Genomic DNA, 24,025 nt, shown 5'->3' on the forward strand with positions numbered 1-24,025 from the left:
TAGCCACATTCTTCACAGACCATCATTTTTACTTGAAGGACTGATAAAATGTGTTAATAAACTTTGGCATTTTGGGAGTTCCCATTGTGGCACAGTGGTTAAGGAATCCGACTAGGAACTATGAGGTTGCGGGTTCTATCCCTGGCCTTGCTCAGTGAGTTAATGATCCAGCATTGCAGTGAGCTGTGGTGTAGGCTGCAGACGTGACTCGGATCCAGCGTTGCTGTGGCTGTGGCGTGGGCCAGTGGCTATGGCTCTGATTCGACCCCTAGCCTGGGAATCTCCATATGCCGTGGAAGCGGCCCTAGAAAAGACAAAACGACAAAAAAAAAAAAAAAAAACTTTGGCATTTTGTACATTTTCTTCAAAACAAAGTGCTTTTCACTTCAAGAAAAGCAACTGACAGTATTTATTGCTAAGTGACAAATTTCTGCCTCTTAAGAACTCATATTTTAGGAGTTCCTACAGAGGCGAAATGGGATTGGTGGCATTTCTGCAATGCCAGCACACAGGTTTGATCCCTGGCCCAGCACAGTGGGGTAAAAGATCAGGCACTGCCACAGGGTGGCCAAAAAAGAAAAAAAAAAAAAAAACCTCACATTTTAGGAATTCCTGCTGTGGCACAGTAGGTTAAGGATGCAGTGTTGCTGCAGCTGCAGCGTAGGCTGCAGCTCAGAATTGATCCCTGCCCCAGGAACTTCCATATGCTGGAGGCCAAAAAAAGCCCTCATATTTAAGACTTTGTATATCCACTACGATGAACTTGATAGCTTCCTAGTCTTAAATTTCTGATGAGATCAGTGATATTAACAAATGTGATGCTTTAATATCATATGATAAATGCATCAGGAGTTCCCGCCGTGGCTCAGTGGTTAATGAATCCAACTAGGAACCTCGGGATTGTGGGTTTGACCCCTGGCCTGCTCAGTGGGTTAAGGATCTGGGGTTGCCATGAGCTGTGGTGTAGGTCGTAGCCTGGGCTCGGATCTGGTGTTGCTCTGGTGTAGGCTGGTGGCTACAGCTCCGATTAGACCCCTAGCCTGGGAATCTCCATATGCGTCAGGTGCAGCCCTAGATGAGACAAAAAGACAAAAAATAATAATAATAATAATTAAAAAAATAAAATAAAATGCATCTATACTTGAAAGATATGCATAATTCAGTGAACCATTATTTTCCAAATTCCTAATGAATGGCACCATGTCACAAAATCACAACTGGGTAAAAGACTGATTCAAGGTGCAAGAGACCAATGGCTCTTAATGTCAAAATGCAGAAGTTCAATGGATAAGGTTTCAGATTCTATTTTGAGTAACCTTAAGAAGCTACCAATTTGGTATGGAATATCACAATCATCTGAAAATACAAACAATTCCTCCCTTTTCCTACTACATACGTTTGCAAGTCTGCCTTTTCACTTACATACGTCACCAGACAACACAGCATAAGAGAGTGAATGAATGCAGAAACAGGTATGAGAATATTTATTTCAAATTTTCTTATTTGGGGGAAAAAAGTAATTTTTCACTTAAAAATATGTCAACATATATGTTTATTTTTAATAGATTAATAACTTTAATTTCTCAATTTTTAACTTCTCATACAGTAAATATGATAGATATAGCCCACACAAACAAAAGCTCTTTAGGGTTCTAAGTCCTTTCAGTACAAATTTACGAGAGCAAAAAGTTTGAGAAACACTACTATAACCCAATGAGAACTACAAAAGTGGAAACTTGACATAGGAAGTTTCCTTTGTCAGGACTTCCATATACTCAGCGTACTCTTTTTCCTTAATTCAAGTTTTGCGGATAGAGTATGAGATTAACTGTGGAACAAAGCAAACTTTAACATTTGGTGCATAAGGCTCTAAACCCATGCCTCAAAGGAGTGAAATCTTGGCACAAGAATTATGTTAAAAAAAAATACACATTCAAAAATAAATAAATAAATAAATAAAACACAGACATTCATTAATAAAGCATGGTTTCTGCTTTATTAAAAAATGCTCAAGTAAAAGGGTTTATACTTGGATCCTTTTGGTGAAAACATGTGGCAAATTCATGCTGTTTCAACTGTACTGCAAAATAAACAGAATTCCAAGTAGTACTTTGTGTCTAATCTTCCTCTATCTTGTCTTGCTGTCCCTCCTACTTGCCCTGCAAGCAATGAAATGACATATTTCTGGAATATACTGCAGTGCTTTCAGCTCTGCTCTGCCTACACAAAAACAAAACAAATCCATAATAGGGACCTCTGGGATTGGATGGAAAACAGCCTCCCACAGGCGGACTGGTTATGCTATGAGTCAATCAAATAATTCTTGGCAGAAAGCCAGGCAAATAGAAAACAGACTCTGAAAGAGCCTAGTCTACAACTCCATCAGAATACCTTTTTAAAAATGTTTTGTATTTGACCAATCTTTACACTCTATGTCTCTCTTCTGGAAATAAAGCAACACTATGCCACCATATAAACAAGAGGATTTTTTTTAATGACACACAGTATCATTTTTTCCTCTAAAAAATAATTTATGCCATTCATTCACAGCAATGGGTAAGCAACTATAACTCAACTTATGTTAGGTACAGAAACAATGGCTGCTTTAGAAAACATTTAAGGCTTAGATGAAACTGCAACTAAACCAAACTTTTAGAAATTAAGGTCTCTAATTCCTTTTAGCATATCAGCAATTCCTTATCTCTTGCTACTTTGACGAGCAGCTACAATTTAGCTACAAAGAACTTTTAACTAGGAACTGCTGAGAACTATCTGACAGCAATTAGCTAATAGCAACTTCAGCAAAAAAAAAAAAAAAAAGTGCACTTTAAAAAAGCCCTAGCTGAATTTAACACGTATTCTTAACGTAGGATCAATTTAGGCGGTAAGAATGCATTCGGCGCTGGTTTTCATGAGCAGTACAAGCATAAAGATCCTAGAAACACTTGATGACCACCACACACACGAAATTCCTTCCAAGCCTTTAGGTCGCCGGATAACTTGTTAGCCTAACAGTTTACTCTAACTACCAGCCACCAGGGGTCAATTTTGGAGGACTGACACCGCCCGTAGGAGACAACCGAGTCTTTCAAAAGCAAAATTGTGACAAATTCGAAGGAAACGCTCTAATTTTTGCCATCTCCCGCTTCCTTTGCGTGTTTCAGGCAGCACCGTGTCTTCAATGAATCTTTTGGCCAAATCTGGCGCCAGGTTTCAAACATGTTTTCGCTGGCCGCCACCAAAGTGAAATCGCGAAGGGAGAGGACCGCTCCCCCACTGATCCTTGGCGGGGATGGGGGGTGTAAATAAAACGTGGAGCGTTTGCACAGAGACAGTAATCCTGTCCTGCCCAAAGCTACTTTGTTTGCCCGGACCTCCACCTAGAAGAGTCTTCACTCCCACCGATGGACACTGAGAGCGCTCTCGTTGTGGGGACCTGCAGTGCTGCAGCTACGGCCCCCAACCTGGCGCTACAGTCTCCTGAAAAAGAGGCGGGCGCCAAATAAGCCGGGGAACTTACCCAATTTCTTCCACATGGCGAGGTGACAAGCAAGGAAGCCCTTGCGGATGGCAGCGCACACCTTCGCCGGCTCGGACGAGGTGAAGCCCTTCTGTTTTTTGATGAAACCCCACAAGTGCTCCCGGGCAAACTGTGCCGCCTCCCGCCCGCCGTGCCCGTCGCACACGGCGAAAAAGGCCACCGAGGAACGGCGGCGGCAGCAGCGGCCGGGAGCTGGCGAGGCCCCGGCGTCCGGCGGAGCGTCGCGAGCTTCTCGGGCTGCCACCGCTGGGCCTTTCCCCGAGACTTCGCCTCCAGGAAGGGCCGGCGGTGTCCGCTGCGGGGGCGACGGCTGAGAAAGCGACCGCCGCGGCGAGGGCTTTTCTTCAGTTGTCGGCTCGGGCTCCACCACGATCTGAGTAACGTCCTCCATGTACTTCCTCCCGCCCTGGTCGGAGAAGACGCTCACTCCCAGTGAGTACAGCCCCGCCATGGCCGGCTGGCCGAGATCCCGCCGGTCCCACGCAGCCCGCCGAGCGGCGGGAGACACTCGGCGCTAGCCGGCCAACTATTGTTTATCTTCGACGACGCCGAGAAGGGGGAGGGGGCGGTCCCGGAGGTGGGGGGGCGCGATGTCGGGACTTGTCCGCGAGAGCTGGGCCGGAGCGCCCGGGCAAGCGGAGCCTAGCAGCTGCGCCTGCGCAATGCACCTCCCCCGCCTGCCCGCGCCCACCACACAAATCGGACGTTCTCCCCGGCTGACGTCACTCGGCTCTCTGGGGCCGACCAATCCGGAGTCGAGTTGGGGGCGAACACGCCCTCCGCCCCTCCCTTCTCCCTACAACGGCCGCACTCCCTCCTCCCTGCGCGGGCGCGAAGCCAGCGCGCTACCCGGCTGGCTTTCGCTTTGCAGTGGGCGGTTTCGTCCTCCGGCTTTTCGGCGGGTGCTAAACGCTTATCTAGCGCCTTCTCTGTCACCTTTTTGCTCCGTCCCCGCGGTCGAATTGCAGCCTGCTGCCCAGGGCGTTGCGTTGCTTGCCTGGTGGGAAAAGCCGTGTAGGCTCGGGCCTCGCACGAGTGTGAAGAATCTAGAGAGAAAAACCTTCCATTTCTTGAAGTGGCGGGAAACCTCAGTTTGGAAGGTGGTTTGTGAATAGGCTGGGAAAAGCGTGGCACTGTCGAACTGGACTTGGGTGGGATGGATCCGACTGGGAGTTGTGAAAGGAAATCCACTTTGTGTTAAGAAAACACGGGAAATTTCCACCATTGGCTGCACGGTCTCGTTTCACATAAACTAGGTATGTCGGACACTTAAACGGCTTATGTTTTAAGTTCTTTTCAGCTTTTGCTAAAAGTAGTACTTTCCCCGATGAGCCCTGGATGCAGCATTTTAGTCCTTCGGCGGAATCACTTGAACAGACCACTTGAAAATAGGTTACAAAAACTGCCCAGCGCTCGAGTGCTCCAAGACCTTGGTTATCGTCTCTCCTCTTCTCCCATGGGTTGCAATCTAAGCCCTAAAACCTTTGCCCGGATTTCGACGGCATTAAAATAAGCCTCAGAGTTGGCAGGTCAGTTTGTTATCAACAGCAAATGTTCCTGTGAGTCAAATTAAAGTTCACTTTTTCAGTTTTCGGCCACTTCACCATCACCTCTGCTGTGTGCCCCTTCCTGTACAGCCTTAGAAATTTCCAAATGAAATGCTCCTGGTACTGAACTGGGAATAGGGAAAAAAACTGCTCTCTCTCTTTTTTTTTTTTTTTGTCTTTTTGCTATTTCTTGGGCCGCTCCCGCGGCATATGGAGGTTCCCAGGCTAGGGGTCTAATCGGAGCCGTAGCCACCAGCCTACGCCAGAGCCACAGCAACGCAGGATCTGAGCCACGTCTACAACCTACACCACAGCTCACGCAAGGCCAGATCGTTAACCCAATGAGCAAGGGCAGGGACCGAACCTGCAACCTCATGGTTCCTAGTCAGATTCGTTAACCACTGCGCCAGGAGGGGAACTCCATGCTCATTTTTTTGACATCTGGCACAAGAAATACAACTAGAAAAAAAAATCCTCCCAATAAAAGAAGTAAAATCACCCCGAAATGGAGAAAATCTGAATAGATCCATTAAATTAAAAATGTAATCAAAGATAAGCCCTATGTTAAAATGCACCAGACCAGATGGTTCCAGAGTGTAAAAACACTTGGAAAAAATCCCAGCTTGTTTTGAAAGGTGATCATAATCCTGTTATCAAAACCTAGTAATTATAACACTAGAAGGAAATCTATAGACAACATTTTATACTAAATGCAAAAAAAGGTGAAATATTAGCAATTCTAATCCAATAATCTCCATAACACAAGACCTGCCAAAAAGAACAGTTTATGTAGCTCTATATTATTCCTCTTAAATAGTTTACCCAACTTCCCTTCCCCTTGTAGAGATTACAAAGGGATCATTACTTCATTCTCTATAATCCTTTTCCCTCAGTCACAATCAGTAGCCTCAGGGTCATCCATCATTACCCTGATTAGCATCTCCATGCTACTCTCTTGATTCAGTACCCTGCTCTTCACCAGTCATCCTAACCATTTCTCTCCACCCTTTAGGTTTCAACATCTGTTATCAGCCATTTCCTCTTTGTTTTTCACTCTTCTCTAAATGTTCCCATCAGCTTCCTGTTCCAACCGAAAACTGGTTGATTGCCTAGCAAAACTACCTCCCTTACAACTTTTCAAGTAGATTATTTTTCCTCTCAACAGATATTCTTATCTTCGAACCGTCTCATATTGCCTACAAATCATTTCCCTTCCTTCCTCCTTCAAAAATCTAAGCTCTCTCTCTCTTTTTTTTTTCTTTTTGCCATTTCTTGGACCGCTCCCTCGGCATATGGAGGTTCCCAGGCTAGGAGTCGAATTGGAGCTGTAGCCACCGGCCTACACCACAGCCACAGCAAACGCCGGATCCTTCACCTACTGAGCAAGGTCAGGGATCGAACCCTAAACAGTACCTAGTCAGATTCGTTAACCACTGTGCCACAATGGGAACTTCAACCTAAGCTCTTTTAAAATTAGTGACAACTGCCACAACACCAAGATACTGTAACACCCCCTTCATTTGTTCCTGGCTCACTGTCTAATTTGCTTCCACTATGCTTTTTGTTTTGTTTTGTTTTGTTTGTCTTTTTAGGGCCGCACCTATGGCACATGGAGGTTCCCAAGCTAGGGGTGGAATGGGAGCTGTGGCCGCCGGCCTACCCAACAGCCACGGCAACTGGGGATCCCAGCTGTGTCTTCTACCTACACTACAGCTCACAGCAATGCTGGATCTTTAACCCACTGAGGGAGGCCAGGGATCGAACCTTCTCCTCATGGATACTAGTCAGATTCGTTTCCGGAGTCAGGACAGGAGCTCTTGTCTTCCACTATTCTTGTCGCTTCTTAGCCACTTTATTTTTCAAAATGTTATCCACATTTTCTGTCCAATACCCTGGCTTCTCAGCTCTTCATCTTCCTCTTCATGGTGACATGGCCTTGCTACCATTAAGAGCAATCCCTCTATTGTGTTCTCATTTCTCTTTCCTCTATTGAGATCTTTACTCCACCAGGTATCTTTTTTTTTTTTTTTCTTTTTTTGGTCCTACCTCATCAATTCATCAATTTCTCTTTTTCCACCAAGTCATTTCCATCTTTGTAAAAACGTGTCCTGGTTTCTCCGCCTCCTCCCCCCACACCCATGGCTTGCAGAAGGTGCCAGGCCAGGGGTCAAACCCTTGCCCCAAGCCTCTCTCTAGATTCTACTTCCAATTCCTACCTCATAACTTCTCCTTAACCCATTCTAATCAAGTGCCATCCCTGTAATGCTGCTAAGACTATTTTTAGGACATAACCAGACCTCTCTGCTTCCAAAGCTAATGATGATTTTTCTGTTCTTAGGAACTTCTATTCCAACTGATGCAGCCAGTGGAACCACTATTTCCTTCCTGAAACTTAGTAGCAAGTCAAACCATTGCTTCCTTCTCAAAATTTTGTTCTCTTGGCTGAAAAGAGACCACACCATTCTTCATTTCTTCCTACCTCATTGATTGATCACCCCTTTTCACTTTCCTTTGCTGATTTATCCCCAGCTAGACCTCAGGTGGTTGGGAGTGCCCAGGGCTTTGTCATGTTGGGCGTGCCCAGGGCTTTTTCTTTTCCTATACACTCTTCCCAGGTAATATCATCCAGGGCCAAAGCTCTAAAAACTACTCGCTGATGACTCGCAAATTTATATCTCCAATCTAAACTCTACCAGAGTCCCAGACTCTGTATGCAACTGACACTTGACAGTTCCACATAGGTGTCTAATGGCCATTTCTACTTAACATGGCCGTAACAAACTCTTAATTTCTTCTTCATGTCTCCTCCTCCCTCAGTCTTACCCATATCAGTAAACATGGCCATTCCCATGCTGTTCAAACCACCAAACAGGAGTATTTTGATTCTCTCTTTCCTCCATCTCCACCCTCCTAGATCCCCAACCCATTCCAATCCTTCTAGTTCATCTGCACATCCTTTTGACTAAATCTTCAATATCGGTACTGAACCCACCACTTTTCACTATGTCCACCATTACCATTCCATTCCAAGCCACTATTACGTACGACTTGGATCACTAGATTAGTCTCCTCTCTTTCACTCTTGGACCTCTGCAATCTTTTCCCCACTAGCTTTCTATCTAATCTTTCAAAACCGTGAATGAGGAAGTTCCCTTGTGGCACAGCAGGTTAAGGGTCTAGTGCTGTCACTGCAGCCGCTTGAGTTGCTGCTGTAACTCAGGTTTAATCCCTGGCCCGGGAACTTATACATGTTGTGAGCACAGCCAAATAAAATAAAATAAAATAAAATGTGTCCAGAAGAGGAAATGGATAGGAATAGTCAAAATGTTATTGAAAAAGAAGAATATTAAGATGGTTAGTGGTCCTGCAAATATTGGAATATTTTATAAAGTTGAGAGTGGCAGAGAAATGGCAAATTGACCAATAGACAATAACACAGAACAGAGAGAGTTCGTAAGAGGATCAATATATATATTTTAAAGGAGAATGAGATGGATATGACATTTCAAACAATTGAGGGAAAGACTGATTATTCATTAACTGATGTTAGGACACCTGGCTATCTCTTTGTTGGGACAACTTGCTATCCTTGAAATGGAAAAAAGGAGTTCTTGTCCTGGCTCAGTTGAAACGAATCTGACTAGTAACCACAAGGACATAGGTTTGATTCCTGGCCTCGCTCAGTGGGTTAAGGATCCGGCATGGCTGTGAGCTGTGGTGTAGGTCACAGACTTGGCTCAGATCTGGTTGAGATCTGGTGTTGCTATGGCTGTGGTGTAGACCAGTAGCTGTAGTTTGTTCTGGACCCCTAGCCTGGGAACCTCCATATGCTAAAGGCACAGCCCTAAAAAAAAACAAGAAAGGAGTAAAAAGGTGAAGTCCTTAATACAGGCCAGTTCTAAAATAAAATGGCAGGTGGACTAAAGTCCTAAATTAAGGGAAAATATATAAAAGTGCAAGAAGAAATGAGATTTTTTTTACTTTTCAGATTGGCAAAGTTTGATCATATATAGAGCTGGGAAAGGTGTAGAGACACGCACTCTAATTAACCATTAATTTATTTCTAGTTTCAGTCCGTATCAACTGAAATTTAAACTACATATATCTTTTGACCTAGAAGTTCCACTGCTAATAACTTATTATATAGGCACTTTTGCAAAAGGTACATTTATAAGGATTTTTGTAGCAGCATTGTTCATAATAGTAAATTTATATATATATATATATATATATTTTTTTTTTTTTTTGTCTTTTTGCTATTTCTTTGGGCTGCTCCCTCGGCATATGGAGGTTCCCAGGCTAGGGGTCGAATCAGAGCTGTAGCCACTGGCCTACGCCAGAGCCACAGCAACACGGGATCCGAGCCGCGTCTGCAGCCTACACCACAGCTCATGGCAACACCAGATCCATAACCCACTGAGCAAGGGCAGGGACCGAACCCGCAACCTCATGGTTCCTAGTCAGATTTGTTAACCACTGCGCCACGACGGGAACTCCAATATATATATATTTTTTAAATGCTAGAAGAAAATATGGGATAGACTGTGCTAAAGTGCCTCTTGAACTTTTTCTTTGACCCAAGCCACTACAGTGACAATGCTGGATCCTTAATCTACTGCACCATAAAGGAACTCCATCTTTAACTTTTCTTTCTTACGTTTCCAGTGGTGTTATGCTTAAAATATCCTTTTCGTTTCTGAGATCCGTGAAATAGGAGTAAATTTTCATGTTTTCTTCTAGTATCTTTGTGGTTAAAATGTGTTTTTATATTCAAGTTTATTTGGAATTATCTTGGCATGAAATGGATTTGAGTTTCTTTCGAATAGTTGTTTTCCAATGTCTTTTATAAAATGACCCATTTTTTGATCTATCGGTTAGTGACACTCCCATTATTAAATAATAAGTTTTTATATACTCTTGGAGCTATTTCAGTTCATCTAATTTTTTTTTTTTGGCTGCACACTGCACACACAGCAGAAGTTGGCCAGACCAAACCTGCACCATATCAGCAACCCAAGCCACATTGGTAACAATGCTGGATCCTTAACCAACTGAGCCACCAGGGAACTCCTTAATGTAACTATTCTTATTCACTAATTTGTTGATTTGGGAGTCATATTTTGCTTCTAATTATTGAGTTCAAAATGTTAAACATATACTACAAGGATTAATCTTAGAAGAAAAATAAGACTATAATTAATTTGCTGTTGTTTCTTCCTATGGCAGGTAAATAGTAGCATCTACTTAGTATAGTTCATTGCTCATCTATTAGAGCCACTCTGTGTACTTAGACTTGTGAGGATAATGTGTCTCAAGAGGTTAAATTCTATAACCTTGCCTTTACTCTGACCCTGTTGTTTTTGCAACTCAGTATTTAGCAAAATAATCAGTCTAATCTGGCTGCCGCTGTCACATTCATCTTGTGCAAAAGTAAATTGGTAGGAGACACAAAATTAGAAGCACTGCTGCCAGAGTCCCAAAGGTGTCAAACCTGTATGTGTTCTTAATTAGCCATGGAAATTCAATCTGTCATGTTTTCTGCAGATAGCTGGTTTTGGTCATTAGTGTGGAAAGAATATTCATACCTTTTCTCTTTAGATAGTTCTACTTACATACTTAGGCTCTTTTTCTAAAGAGAACTAGCCTACTTTTGAATTTATTAATGCTTTTCCTTGATGAAAATTTCCATTTTTATCATTTTCTGAAAAGTTAAACAGAAGTTATATGGCTAAGTAATTTGGGAAAGGCATTTTTTTCCTTGAAGTACTGTGTACTATTAGTTGTACTCAGCAGTATTGTTTACTATGCTTCTGTTTGAGGTTTTAAGCTCCAAATAGTGTGCCCTTCAAAATTAGAGACAAAATCAGAGAAGACCACCTTTAAGATAGAAACTAATAAAATTTAAAGATCACATTCATTTTTAGATGCTAATGTCACAATTTTTGTTTCTTTTTTTTTCTTTTCTTTCTTTCTTTCTTTCTTTTTTTTCTTTTTTTTTCTTTTTTTTTTTTTTGTCTTTTTAGGGCTGCACCCGCAGCATATGGAGGTTCCCAGGCTAGGGGTCGAATCGGAGCTGTTGCTGCCGGCCTACACCACAGCCACAGCAACAGCAGATCCAAGCCGCATCTGCGACCTACACCACAGCTCATGGCAATGCTGGATCTTTAACCCACTGAGCGAGGCCAGGGATAAAAAACCTCATCGTTCCTAGTCGGATTCATTTCCGTTGCGCGGGAATGCCATAATTTTGGTTTCTGAGATAGGGTAGGAGCAGATTATTTTAGAATACTCACTGCCTCTGCTGTGCCAAACGGAACTATAAAGCATAAGTTTTTTTTTCACCGTTTTTTTCTTCCATCTAGTCTGTGGGACTTGGAACTTAGAAGGGACTTCAGGGCGTTCCCTTAGTGGCACAGCGCAGGTTAAGGATCCAGTGTTGTCACTGCTGTGGCTCGGGTTTTGATCCCTAGCCCCAGAATTTACACGTGCCGTGGGTGCGGCCAAAAAAACAAGGGACTTCCGAACTGACTTTTAAAGATAAACTTTTTAAAAATTTATTTATTGAAGTATAGTTGATTTACAATGTGGCGTTAATTTCTACTGTACAGCAAAGTGATTTGTTTTTTTACATATATATAGAGTCACACACATACATTCTTTTTCATATTCGTTTCCATTATTGTTTATCACAAGATATTGAATATTTTCCCTGTGCTACACAGTAGGACCGTGTTGATCCATTCTATATATAATAACTTACATCTGCCCATCCCAGTCTCCCACTTTATCTCCCCCCAAACCACCTCCCCCTTGGCAACCACACGTCTGTTCTCCATGTGAGTTTGTTTCTGTTTTGTAGATAAGTTCATTTGTGTCATATTTCAGATTTCATACGTAAGTGATATCATATGGTATTTGTCTTTCTCTTTCTGACTTTCTTGACTTAGTGTGATAATCTCTAGGTTCATCCATGTTGCTACAAATGGCATTATTTAATTCTTTTTTATGTCCAAGAGTTGTATGCCATTGTGTATAGGTACCACATGTCCTTTATTCATTCCTCTGTCAATGGACATTTAAAAAAAAATTTGTCTTTTTAGGGCTATTCCCTCAGCATATGGAGGTTCCCAGGCTAGGGTTGAATCGGAGCTGTAGCCACCGGCCTACACCAGAGCCACAGCAATGCAGGATCCAAGCCGCATTTTCGACCTACATCACAGCTCAGAGCAACCCACTTAACCCTAACCCACTGAACCCACCGAGCCAGGCCAGGGATCAAACCCACATCCTTATGGATGCTAATCAGGTTCGTTAACTGCTGAACCACACTGAGCCACAAAGGGAACTCTTTTTTTTTTTTTTTTTTTTTTTGTCACTGGATGTTTACCTTGCTTCCAGGTCTTGGCTATTGTAAACAGTACGACAGTGAACGTTGTGGTACATGTATCTTTTCAAATTTTAGTTTTTTCCAGTTATGTGGGATTTCAGGATCATATGGCAACTCTTTTTAGTCTGTTGAGGAAGCTCCACACTTTTTTCCATAGTGGCTGCACCAATTTACATTCCTACCAACAGTGTAGGAATGTTCCATTTTCTGCACAGATTTATTATTAGTAGTATTATTTTATTTTTTTGTCTTTTTGCCATTTCTTGGGCTGCTCCCATGGCATATAGAGGTTCCCAGGCTAGGGGTCTAATCAGACCTGTAGCTGCCGGCCTACGCCAGAGCCACAGCAACACGGGATCAGAGCCACAGCAAGGCAGGATCCGAGCCGCGGCCACGACCTACACCACAGCTCACGGCAGCGCTGGATCCCCAACCCACTCAGCAAGGTCAGGGATTGAACTCGCAACCTCATGGTTCCTAGTTGGATTCCTTAACCACTGCACCACAATGGGAACTCCTATTTAAAGATTTTTTTTTAATGATAGCCATTCTGACCAGTGAGAGGTGGTATAAAAGTAACCTATTAGATCACCTATTTTAGAGAAAGGAAGCTTGTATTTTTAAATTAATATTGGCTAAGTAGCAAGAACAGAACACTTAATACTTACAATTTGCTTTAGATTTAATGCTTTTATTTTTTTTCTCCTGGGATGTTCTCTTATCAGAAAAATCCTGTTTTTTTTTTTCTTCCAGCATATGCTTTAACAAAAAAATCAATTCCACTTTCTCACTAACTTGGTGCAAGTTACTTCATACTATCTCCTCTGTTGTAAAAAAAAAGTAGTGAAATCAACTATAATGGTAATAATTAAAATCATTTTTTAAAAAAAAACAAAAAATAGGGAGTTCCCGTCGTGGCACAGTGGTTAACCAATCCGACTAGGAACCATGAGGTTGCAGGTTCGGTCCCTGCCCTTGCTCAGTGGGTTAAGGATCCCGCGTTGCCGTGAGCTGGGGTGCAGGTTGCAGACGTGGCTCGGATCCAGAGTTGCTGTGGCTCTGGCGTAGGCTGGTGGATACAGCTCCGATTCGACCCCTAGCCTGGGAACCTCCATATGCCTCGGGAGCAGCCCAAAGAAATAGCAAAAAGCCAAAAAAAAAAAAAAAAATGTAATCATTGAAAATGTTTTAACATTTTTAGCTTGTGGGCTGTAAAAACAAAACAGGTGGCTGGCCAGATATGGCCCAGGAGCGGTAGTTTGCTGATCTAGACTTATCCTCATTCAAATATGAATAATGAGAAAAACACTTGATCTGTGACTGTTAGGAAACGCAGAAGAAAAAGCGGCCCTAGAAATGGCAAAAAGACAAAAAAATAAAATAAAAATAAAAATAAATAAAAAAATAAAAAATAGGAGCTCGGATCCCGTGTTGCTGTGACTCTGGCGTAGGCTGGCAGCTACAGTTCCGATTAGACCCCTAGACTGGGAACCTCCATATGCCTTGGGTGCAGCCCTAGAAAAGACCAAAAAAAAAAAGACAAAAAAATAAAAACAACATCAAAAAATAGTGTATAGAAAATGTCTAGGATAGTACCTGCATACAGTAAGCACTCAATAAATGTTAGCTCTTCTCATTGTTATTGATGACTTATTTCTTTTCTTTTTTTTTTTTTTTTTTTGTCTTTTTGCCATTTTTTGGGCCGCTCCCATGGCGTATGGAGGGTCCCAGACTAGGGGTCGAATCGGAGCTGAGGCTGCCAGCCTACGCCAGCGCCACAGCACCACGGGATCCGAGCCGAGTCTGCGACCTACACCACAGCTCACGGCAACGCCGGATTCCCAACCCACAGAGCAAGGTCAGGGATTGAACCCCCAACCTCATGGTTCCTAGTTGGATTCGTTAACCACTGCACCACGATGGGAACTCCTGATGACTTATTTCTATTAAGCTTCTTGATTAGGTTTTCTCAGTATTATTTTTCACTTTACTCTCCTATAATCTGCCCTCCATCCTCTTTTCCTTCCTGAACCGTCAACCTCTTATCTACTAATTATCAAATTCAATTCCATTTCTCTTGCTCATTGACCTCTGTGCTTAATTTATAGCTTTCACCACACATATTCATATGTACTTTAAACATTTTAACTTACATTCACATCTATTCATTTGCCAATCTTTTGATGTAGGGCCAAGGCCTTTACTTTGAATATGAGTCCACTGTTTGGAGTTCAGCATCCCTCCTTCTCCCATAAACCACATCAACAGTGTATCACTGATGACTTTCAGTTTTGACTTTCTTTTTTCTTTTCTTATAGGGCTGCTCCTGTGACATATGGAAGTTCCCAGGCTAAGGGTCTAACCACCTGAGCTACAGCTAGCTGCCAGCCTACACCACAGCCACAGCCACACCAGATCTGAGCCGTGTCTTTGACCTACACCACAGCTCAGGGCAATGCTGGATCTTTAACCCACTGGGCGAGGCTGGGGGTCGAATCCGCAACCTCATGGTTCCTAGTCAGATTCGTTTCAGCTGCACCATGACAGGAACTCCAGTTTTGATTTCTTTAAAGTGGAACAAGAACATAAAAACTGATACTGAGTGCTCTGAATGCAGAATCCTGCTGTGTTTTATGACTTACCCAACCCACCACCCATCCTTTACAGTAGTCTCTCTCACTCACACCTAATTCACAGCCATTTATTTTACAATTGATTTGCCTTTATCACATCTTTCTAAATCATTCAATTTATTTTTTTTAATTTTTTTAATTACTCAAATAAATTTATCACATCTGTAGTTGTATAATGATCATAACAATCTGATTTCACAGGATTTCCATCCCACAGCCCAGGCACATCCCAAACTGTCTCCTCCAGAGACCATAAGTTTTTCAATGTCTGTGAGTCAGCATCTGTTCTGCAAAGAAGTTCCGTCTGTCCTTTTTTCAGATTCCACATGTCAGTGAAAGCATTTGATGTTGGTGTCTCATTGTATGGCTGACTTCACTTAGCATGATAGTTTCTAGGTCCATCCATGTTGCAAAAAATACTGGTGTTTCATTCTTTTTAATGGCTGAGTAATATTCCATTGTGTATATGTACCACATTTTCTGGATCCACTCCTCTGTCGATGAACATTTAGGTTGTTTCCATGTCTTGGCTATTGTAAATAGTGCTGCAATGAACATTGGAGTACATGTGTCTTTGCGAGTCGTGGTTTTCTCTGGATAGATGCCCAGGAGTGGGATTGCTGGATCAAATGGTAATTCTATTTTTAGTTTTCTGAGGAATCTCCATACTGCTTTCCACAGTGGTTGCACCAATTTACAATCCCACCAACAGTGTAATAGGGTTCCTTTTTCTCCACACCTTCTCCAGCACTTATTGTTTGTAGACTTTTGGTTGATGGCCATTCTGGCTGGTGTAAGGTAGTAACTCAGAGTGGTTTTGATTTGCATCTCTCTAATAATGAGTGACGTTGAACATCTTTTCATGTGTTTCTTGGCCATCTGTATGCCTTCTTTGGAGAATTGTCTGTTTAGATCTTCTGCCCATTTTTTGATAGGCTTGTTTTTTTTTTTTTTTTTTTTTTGGTATGGAGCTGCAGAAGTTTATAAATTTGGGAGATTAATCCCTTGTTAGTTGATTCACTTGCAAAGATTTTCTCCCATTCTGTGGGTTGTCTTTTTGTGTTTTTTAGGGTTTCCTTTGCTGTGCAGAAACTTTGAAGTTTGATTAGATCCCATTTGTTTATTTTTCTTTTTATTGTCAACACTCTGAGAGGTGGATCTGAGAAGATGTTGCTGTTGTTTATATCAGAGAGGGTTTGGCCTATGTTTTCCTCTAGGAGTTTGATAGTGTCTGGTCTTATATCTAGGTCTTTAATCCATTTGGAGTTTATTTTTGTGTGTGGTGTTAGGGAGTGTTCTAATTTCATTCTTTTCCATGTGGCTGTCCAGTTTTCCCAGCACCACTTATTGAACGAGCTGTCCTTTCTCCATTGTATATTCTTGCCTTCTTTGTCATAGATTAGTTGGCTTTAGGTGTGTGGGTTTAATTCTGGGCTTTCTATCCTGTTCCACTGATCTATATATCTGTCTTTGTGCCATTACCATGCAGTTTTGATGACTGTTGCTTTGTAGTATAGTCTGAAGTCCGGGAGCCTGATTCCTCCAGCTCCATTTTTCTTTTTCAGGATGTCTTTGGCTATTCTGGGTCTTTTGTGCTTCCAAACAAACTTTAAAATATTTTGTTCAGGAGTTCCTGTCGTGGCGCAGTGGTTAACGAATCCGACTAGGAACCATGAGGTTGCGGGTTCGATCCCTGCCCTTGCTCAGTGGGTTAACGATCCGGCGTTGCCGTGAGCTGCGGTGTAGGTTGCAGACGAGGCTCGGATCCCGCGTTGCTGTGGCTCTGGCGTAGGCCGGCGGCTACAGGTCTGATTAGACCCCTAGCCTGGGAACCTCCATATGCCGCGGGAGCGGCCCAAGAAATAGCAACAACAACAACAGCAGCAAAAAAGACCAAAAGACAAAAAAAAAAAAAAAAAAAAATTGTTCAAGTTCTGTGAAGAATGTCCTTGGTAATTTGATAGGGATTGCCTTGAATCTGTAGATTGCCTTAGGTAGTATAGTCATTTTGATAATATTAACTCTTCCAATCCACGAGCATGGTATATCTTTCCATCTATTTGTGTCATCTTTGATTTCTTTCATCAGTGGCTTGTAGTTTTCAGAGTATAGGTCTTTTGTTTCTTTAGGTAGTTTACTCCTAGGTATTTTATTCTCTTGGATGTGATGGTAAGCAGGATTGCTTCCCTAATTTCCTTTTCTGCTTTTTCATTGTTAGTATATAGAAACGCTGTTGATTTCTGTGTATTGATTTTGTATCCTGTGACTTTGCCAAATTCGTGGATGAGCTCTAACAGTTTTCTGGTATAGTCTTTAGGATTCTCTAGGTATGGTATCATGTCATCCGCAAATAGCAATAGTTTTACTTCTTTCTTTCCAATTTGGATTCCTTTTATTTCTTTTACTTCTTTGATTACTGTGGCTAGGACTTCCAGAACTATGTTGAATAGTAGTGGTGAGAGCAGACATCCTTGTCTTGTTCCTGATCTCAGCAGGAATTCTTTCAGCTTTTCACCTTTGAGAATGATGTTTGCTGTCGGTTTGTCATATATGGCCTTTATCATGTTGAGGTAGGTTCCCGTTATGCCCACTTTCTGAAGGGTTTTTATCAGAAATGGGTGTTGCATTTTGTCAAAGGCTTTTTCTGCATCTATTGAGAGGATCATATGGTTTTTATTCTTCAGTTTTTTAATGTGGTGTATCACTCTGATGGATTTGCGGATATTGAAGAACCCTTGCATCCCTGGGATAAATCCCACTTGATCGTGATGTACATTCCTTTTAATGTATTGTTGGATGCAGTTTGCTAGTATTTTGTTGAGGATTTTTGCATCGATGTTCATCAGTGAATTGGCCTACAGTTTTCTTTTTTTGTAGCGTCTTTGTCTGGTTTTGGTACCAGGGTGATGGTGGCCTCATAGAATGAGTTTGGGAGTATCCCTTCCTCTGCAATTTTTTGAAATAGTTTCAGAAGGAGAGGTGTTAGCTCTTCTCTAAATGTTTGATAGAATTCTCCTGTGAAGCTATCTGGTCCTGGACTTTTGTTTGTTGGAAGTTTTTTAATCACAGTTTCAATTTCAGTTCTTGTGATGGGTCCATTCATCTTTTCTATTTCATCTTGGTTTAGTCTTGGAAAATTGTACTTTTCTAAGAATTTGTCCATTTCTTCTAGGTTTTCCATTTTATTGGCATGTAGTTGCATATAGTAGTCTCTTATGATCCTCTGTATTTCTTTGATGTCCGTTGTTACTTCTCCTTTTTCATTTCTAATTTTATTGATTTGAGTCCCCTCTTTTTTTTCCTTGATAAGTATGGCTAGGGGTTTATCAATTTTGTTGATCTTTTCAAAGAACAAGCTTTTCGTTTTATTGATCTTTTCTATGGTTTTCTTTGTTTCTATTTCATTGATTTCTGCTCTGATCTTTATGATTTCTTTCCTTCTACTCACTTTAGGTCTTGTCTGTTCTTCACTCTTGAGCTGCTTTAGATGTAAAGTTAGCTTGTTTATTTGGGCTTTTTCTTGTTTCCTGAGGTGGGCTTGTATTGTTATAAACTTTCCTCTTAGAACAGCTTTTGCTGCATCCCATAGGTTTTGGAGTGTCGTATCTTTGTTGTCATTTGCTGCTAGGTATTTTTTAATTTCCTCTTTGATTTCTTCAGTGATCCATTGGTTGTTTAGTAGCATGTTGTTGAGTCTCCACGTGTTTGTGTTTTTTGCAGTTTTTTTCTTGTTGTTGATTTCCAGTCTTATAGCGTTGTGGTCTGAAAAGATGCTTGATATGATTTCAATTTTTTTAAAGTTACTGAGGTTGGATTTGTAGCCCAGGATATGATCAATCTTAGAGAATGTTCCATGTGCACTTGAGAAGAATGTGTATTCTATTGCTTTTGGATGAAATGTCCTATAAATATCTATTAAGTCCATCTGATTTAATGCTTCATTCTGGGCCTGTGTTTCCTTATTGATTTTCTGTCTGGTTGATCTGTCCATTGCTGTAAGTGGGGTGTTAAAGTCCCCCACTATGATAGTGTTATTGTTGATTTCTCCTTTTAAGGTTGTTAGCAGTTGCCTTATATATGGTGGTGAACCTGTGTTGGGTGTGTAGATATTTAAAATTTTTATATCATTTCTTGGATTGATCCTTTGATCATTATGTAATGTCCTTTCTTGTCCCTTAAAATATTCTTCATTTTAAAGTCTATTTTGTCTGATATGAGTATTGCTATCCAGCTTTTTTTTTTTTTTTTTTTTTTTGTCTTTTTGCTATTTCTTTGGGCCGCTCCCACGGCATATGGAGGTTCCCAGACTAGGGGTCGAATCAGAGCTGTAGCCACTGGCCTACGCCAGAGCCACAGCAACACTGGATCCGAGCTGCGTCTGCAACCTACACCACAGCTTATGGCAAGGCCGGATCATTAACCCACTGAGCAAGGGCAGGGACGGAACCCGCAACCTCATGGTTCCTAGTCGGATTCGTTAACCACTGCGCCATGACGGGAACTCCTCCAGCTTTCTTTTGAGCCCCGTTTGCATGAAATATTTTCTTCCATCCTCTGACTTTCAATTTGTATGTGTCCCTAGAAATGAAGTGGGTCTCTTGAAGACAGCATATATATGGGTCTTGTTTTTGTATCCATTCAGCCAGTCTGTGTCTTTTGGCTGGGGTGTTTAGTCCATTCACATTTAAGGTAATTATTGATATGTATGTTCTTATTGCCATTTTATTAATTACTTTGGATTTGTTTTTGCTGCTCTTTTTCCTTTCCTTCTTCTCTTGTTCTTTTCTGCCTATAGAAGTTCCTTTAGTATTTGTTGTAAGGCTGGTTTAGTGTTGCTGAATTCTCTCAGCTTTTGCTTATCTGTGAAGGTTTTGATTTCTCCTTCAAATCTGAACGAGAGCCTTGCTGGGTAGAGTAATCTTGGTTGGAGTAAACCATTCAATTTAATTTTCACACAGAGGACTTTATTTTTCTTCCACTCATATTTCAACATGTTATGCAACGTTTAATTAAGTATGTAATTAAACAAGAACAACTGGAAAAAACAGGTTTCTGAACCAGCATTGACTCAACGAGTGGGAGCAGTAGTGTCTGGATGTATCAGAGAATCAAAATCTAGTCCCAGAGATTCAGCATGCATTCGGCCTCAGTGTCTTTTTTTTTTTTTAGAGGCAAAGGAGAGCACTGATTAATCCCGTAAATCATTTGGGTGGTGATTGGTAGAAAGAGCTTCTATTTTGTAGTCATTCTTGGAAGGGCTTTCATGAAAAGTGAGGTAAAGAAGTGAACTCATAGAAAATGACTGAGGAGTTCCCATCGTAGCGCAGTGGCTAACGAATCCGACTAGGAACCATGAGGTTGTGGGTTCGATCCCTGGCCTTGCTCAGTGGGTTAAGGTTCCGGCGTTCCCTTGAGCTGTGATGTAGGTTGCAGACTCGGCTCAGATCCCACATTGCTGTGGCTGCGGTATAGGCCAGTGGCTACAGCTCTGATTCAACCCCTAGCCTGGGAATCTCCATATGCTAAGGGAGTGGCCCAAGAAATGGCAAAAAGACAAAAAAAAAAAAGGATCTGGCATTGCTGTGGCCGGCAGTTACAGCTCCAATTAGACCCCTAGCCTGGGAACCTCCATGTTCCGTGGGTGTGGCCCTAGAACAGAAAGAAAAATGACTGATACTGTCTTTGTAATGAGAATAGTATAGCTTACTCTGCTTACCTACATACAATAAACTAAAAATGAAATTAAATATAATACTCTAAGAGTAGATTTTTTTTTTTCCTGTTCAGCATCCACCCACCTTTCTTTTGGTAAAATTATACAGTGATTTTCTTCTCTCTCCCTGACTCTCAAGCTATCTCATTGGGTAGCACTAGTCCCAACACCAGCTCTAGGAGGGATCCCAGATTGGGGTTAAGCTGTTCAGTGTATTCTGTCCCATTAATGAATTCATAGCCTGATCAGAAGCTGGTGAGATATGAGGACACATTTGCTGGGGCTTCTGGGAGAGAAAAGCTTCTCCCTAATAATGGAACCACTGCAAGAAACTTTTACCCAAGGATTTGGTGACTGCTGCAGCCATTCAGAACCAGTCTGAATATGAAGCTTAACACTCAGAGGAAGAAGATCTGGGAGCTAGGTCCTGGCGATATTATTTAATCTTTGAATGATGTAATTATCCCTGGACCCACCAACAGTGGGGGGGGGGGGTCCTCAGGTTCTCAGTTTCCCTTTTAATGAAACCACTTTGCCTTGAATTTTTCCTCATTTGCAACATAAAGAATCTTCATTGACAAAAATAGAAATCTCCTGTTCCTCCTCCACAGAGAGCTGGAGATGGCCAGTAACTAGTATGGTTGGTCTTATTTGGGCTCTGAACCGTCCTGCATTCTTCTGTGTTGCAGTATTGCTTTCATTGCATTTGGTTTGTTCTGAGATTTCTGCTTCTTTGTGTTCCTTTTTGATATGTCCTAGTTTTTGCTTACATACTAATTCAAATTACAGTTTTTATATACTGGGCTTTTTTTTTTTTTTTTTTTTGCCATGATGTGCAGTGGCTTGATGTAGGATCTCAGTTCCCAGACCAGGGATTGAACCCAGGCTGCAGTGCTGGAAGTGCAGAATTCTAACCACTAGACCACCAGGGAAGACCTAAGACTTTATTTATTGACTTGTGTGTAGCAGGAAATTGATTTTTGTGATTACTAATTTTATACTCCCAGAACTATTCCTATTACCTCCAGGCCCTTCCTTAATTCATAAAGTCATAAGTTCACTTTGAGCTTATGCCTCAGGCAGGTGATGTTAGAGAAAAAAAAAGTTATATATTCAACTTTTTTGTTTCAAAAGCCTTGGTATACAAAAATATGTAATTCATCAAAGCCAGTTTTTGTGGGTAATGAAGGTGATATTTTACAAACTTACAGGAAAACATTGCACCATTGTCTGCAATAGCAAAAACTGAAAACATCCATCAAAAGTGGACTAGAGGAGTTTCCTGGTGGCTCAGCAGGTTAAGGATCCAGCATTGTCACTGCTGTGGCTTGGGTCACTACTGTGGTGTAGGTTCTATCCCTGACCGAGGAACTTACACATGCCTTTGGTGAGGCCAAAAAAATAATAATGTTACAAGATATAAAATGAATGATGTTAAATGAAAATAAATTGAAATGGCCATAGCATATTGTTTATACAAATTTAAACACACTTAAGGCAATACTCTTTTTTTTTTTTTTTTTATTATTATTTTCCCACTGTACAGCAAGGGGGTCAGGTCATCCTTAGATGTATACATTGCAGTTACAGTTTTTTCCCCCACCCTTTCTTCTGTTGCGACATGAGTATCTAGACATAGTTCTCAATGCTATTCAGCAGGATCTCCTTATAAATCTATTCTAGGTTGTGTCTGATAAGCCCAAGCTCCCGATCCCTCCCACTCCCTCCCCCTCCCATCAGGCAACCACAAGTCTCTTCTCCAAGTCCATGATTTTCTTTTCTGAGGAGATGTTCATTTGTGCTGGATATTAGATTCCAGTTATAAGTGATATCATATGGTATTTGTCTTTGTCTTTCTGGCTCATTTCACTCAGTATGAGATTCTCTAGTTCCATCCAATACTCTTTTTTTGGTCGCACCTGCTGTACATGGAATTTCCCAGGCCAGGGATCCAGCCCAAGCCATAGCAGTGACAACGCTGGATCCTTAACTACTAGGCCACTGGGAAACTCCAAGGCAATGCTTTATATTGCCAAAGTAGCATAATTTGTGTAATATATAGAAAATATAAAGTAATTTAACATGTCTGACATCTAAAAAAGTATACTGGAAAAATAGAAACATATCCTGGTAGTGATTACCTTCGGGGAAAGGAGATGCATAATAGGACTTTGGGGTGCATAGAGAGAGATAAAGGAATGTCAAATTCGCCTATGATAGGGCTACTGTGGAGTGCAGGGGGTTAAAAATCCATAATTACAGAGTTCCTGCTGTAGCACAATAGGACTGGTGCTCCCAAGATGCCACAGCTACAGCTTTGGATGCAACTGTGGCTCGGATCTGATCCCTGGCCTGGGAACTCCATATTCTGCAGGACAGGAAAAAAAAAAAAAAAATACAGCAGTGCTGCAGCTGTGACAAAGTCTTCAACTGTGGCACGGGTTGGATCCCTGGCTCAGGAATTCCACATGGTGCAGATGCAGCCAAAAAGGGGGGGGGGGAATTCAGCTATGATATTTTTACTTCTTTTGTTTAAAATATAACCAAAAACAGAGCCAAAAAGTATGACAAAAAAGTTAATTTTCAATCCTTGGTAGTGAGGACACAGATGTTCATTTTATTATTCTCTAGATTTTTCTGTATTTAAAAGAAGTTCTCAGGCTTCCCATTGTGGCTCAGTTTAAAGAACCCAATGTTGTCTCTGTGAGGATGCAGGTTTGATCCTTGGCCTTGCTTGATTGGTTAAGGATCCAGTATTGCTGAAAGCTGCAGTATATGTCACAGATGTGGCTCAGTTCCAGTGTTGCCCTGACTGTGGCATAGGCCTTCAGCTGTAGCTCCAATTTGATCCCTAGCTTAGGAACCTCTTTTTGCCATGGATGTGGCCATAAAAGGAGAAAAAAAAAAGAGTTCTCAAAGAGCAACAGTAAATGATTGTGTAGGCTATGTTAGGAGGAGAACTAAAAGAGAAACTGTAGAGCCTGAATACTGGTGTGTTCCAGATACAATTATCCTGTAAGCCTGGCCCTCTCTGTAAGCTCAGCCTGGAGGAAGTCAGTCAAATTCCTCCAGATGCAACAGGGGGCATGCCTCACTTTCCTGGGAAAGTAGTCACCAGCCTCTAAGCCTCACCCCCAGAATGGTGAGGCATCAGGAGAGTAGAAACAGATGCTTGTGGGATTTGGAAAGATGCATCCAAAAAGC

At 41.7% G+C, this 24,025-nt stretch overlaps 2 protein-coding genes across 5 annotated transcripts in view; one reads left to right on the plus strand and one right to left on the minus strand.

The window, feature by feature from the left end:
• PPM1D (protein phosphatase, Mg2+/Mn2+ dependent 1D) overlaps positions 1 to 4,207 on the minus strand; it is a 50,554-nt gene extending 46,347 nt beyond the window's left edge. For all 3 annotated transcript variants that reach the window (XR_014821305.1, XM_084985054.1, XM_005669013.4), the window contains exon 1: positions 3,521 to 4,207. Coding sequence is in view for 2 of the 3 variants with exons in the window: in XM_084985054.1 (XP_084841180.1) it covers positions 3,521 to 3,992 (472 nt within the window). In the remaining variant the exon portion in view is untranslated. The remainder of the gene's footprint in view (positions 1 to 3,520) is intronic.
• LOC146398219 (uncharacterized) overlaps positions 4,132 to 24,025 on the plus strand; it is a 63,866-nt gene continuing 43,972 nt past the window's right edge. For both annotated transcript variants that reach the window (XM_084985055.1, XM_084985056.1), the window contains exon 1: positions 4,132 to 4,797. In XM_084985055.1, the coding sequence (XP_084841181.1) occupies positions 4,132 to 4,656 (525 nt within the window). In that variant the 3' untranslated portion in view covers positions 4,657 to 4,797. The remainder of the gene's footprint in view (positions 4,798 to 24,025) is intronic.

Source organism: Sus scrofa, chromosome 12, assembly GCF_054392235.1.
Source record: "Sus scrofa isolate SSC_HxYL_T2T_F1_AM1 chromosome 12, Sscrofa_HxYL_maternal_Yorkshire_Landrace_v2.0, whole genome shotgun sequence".
Lineage (NCBI taxonomy): Eukaryota > Metazoa > Chordata > Mammalia > Artiodactyla > Suidae > Sus > Sus scrofa.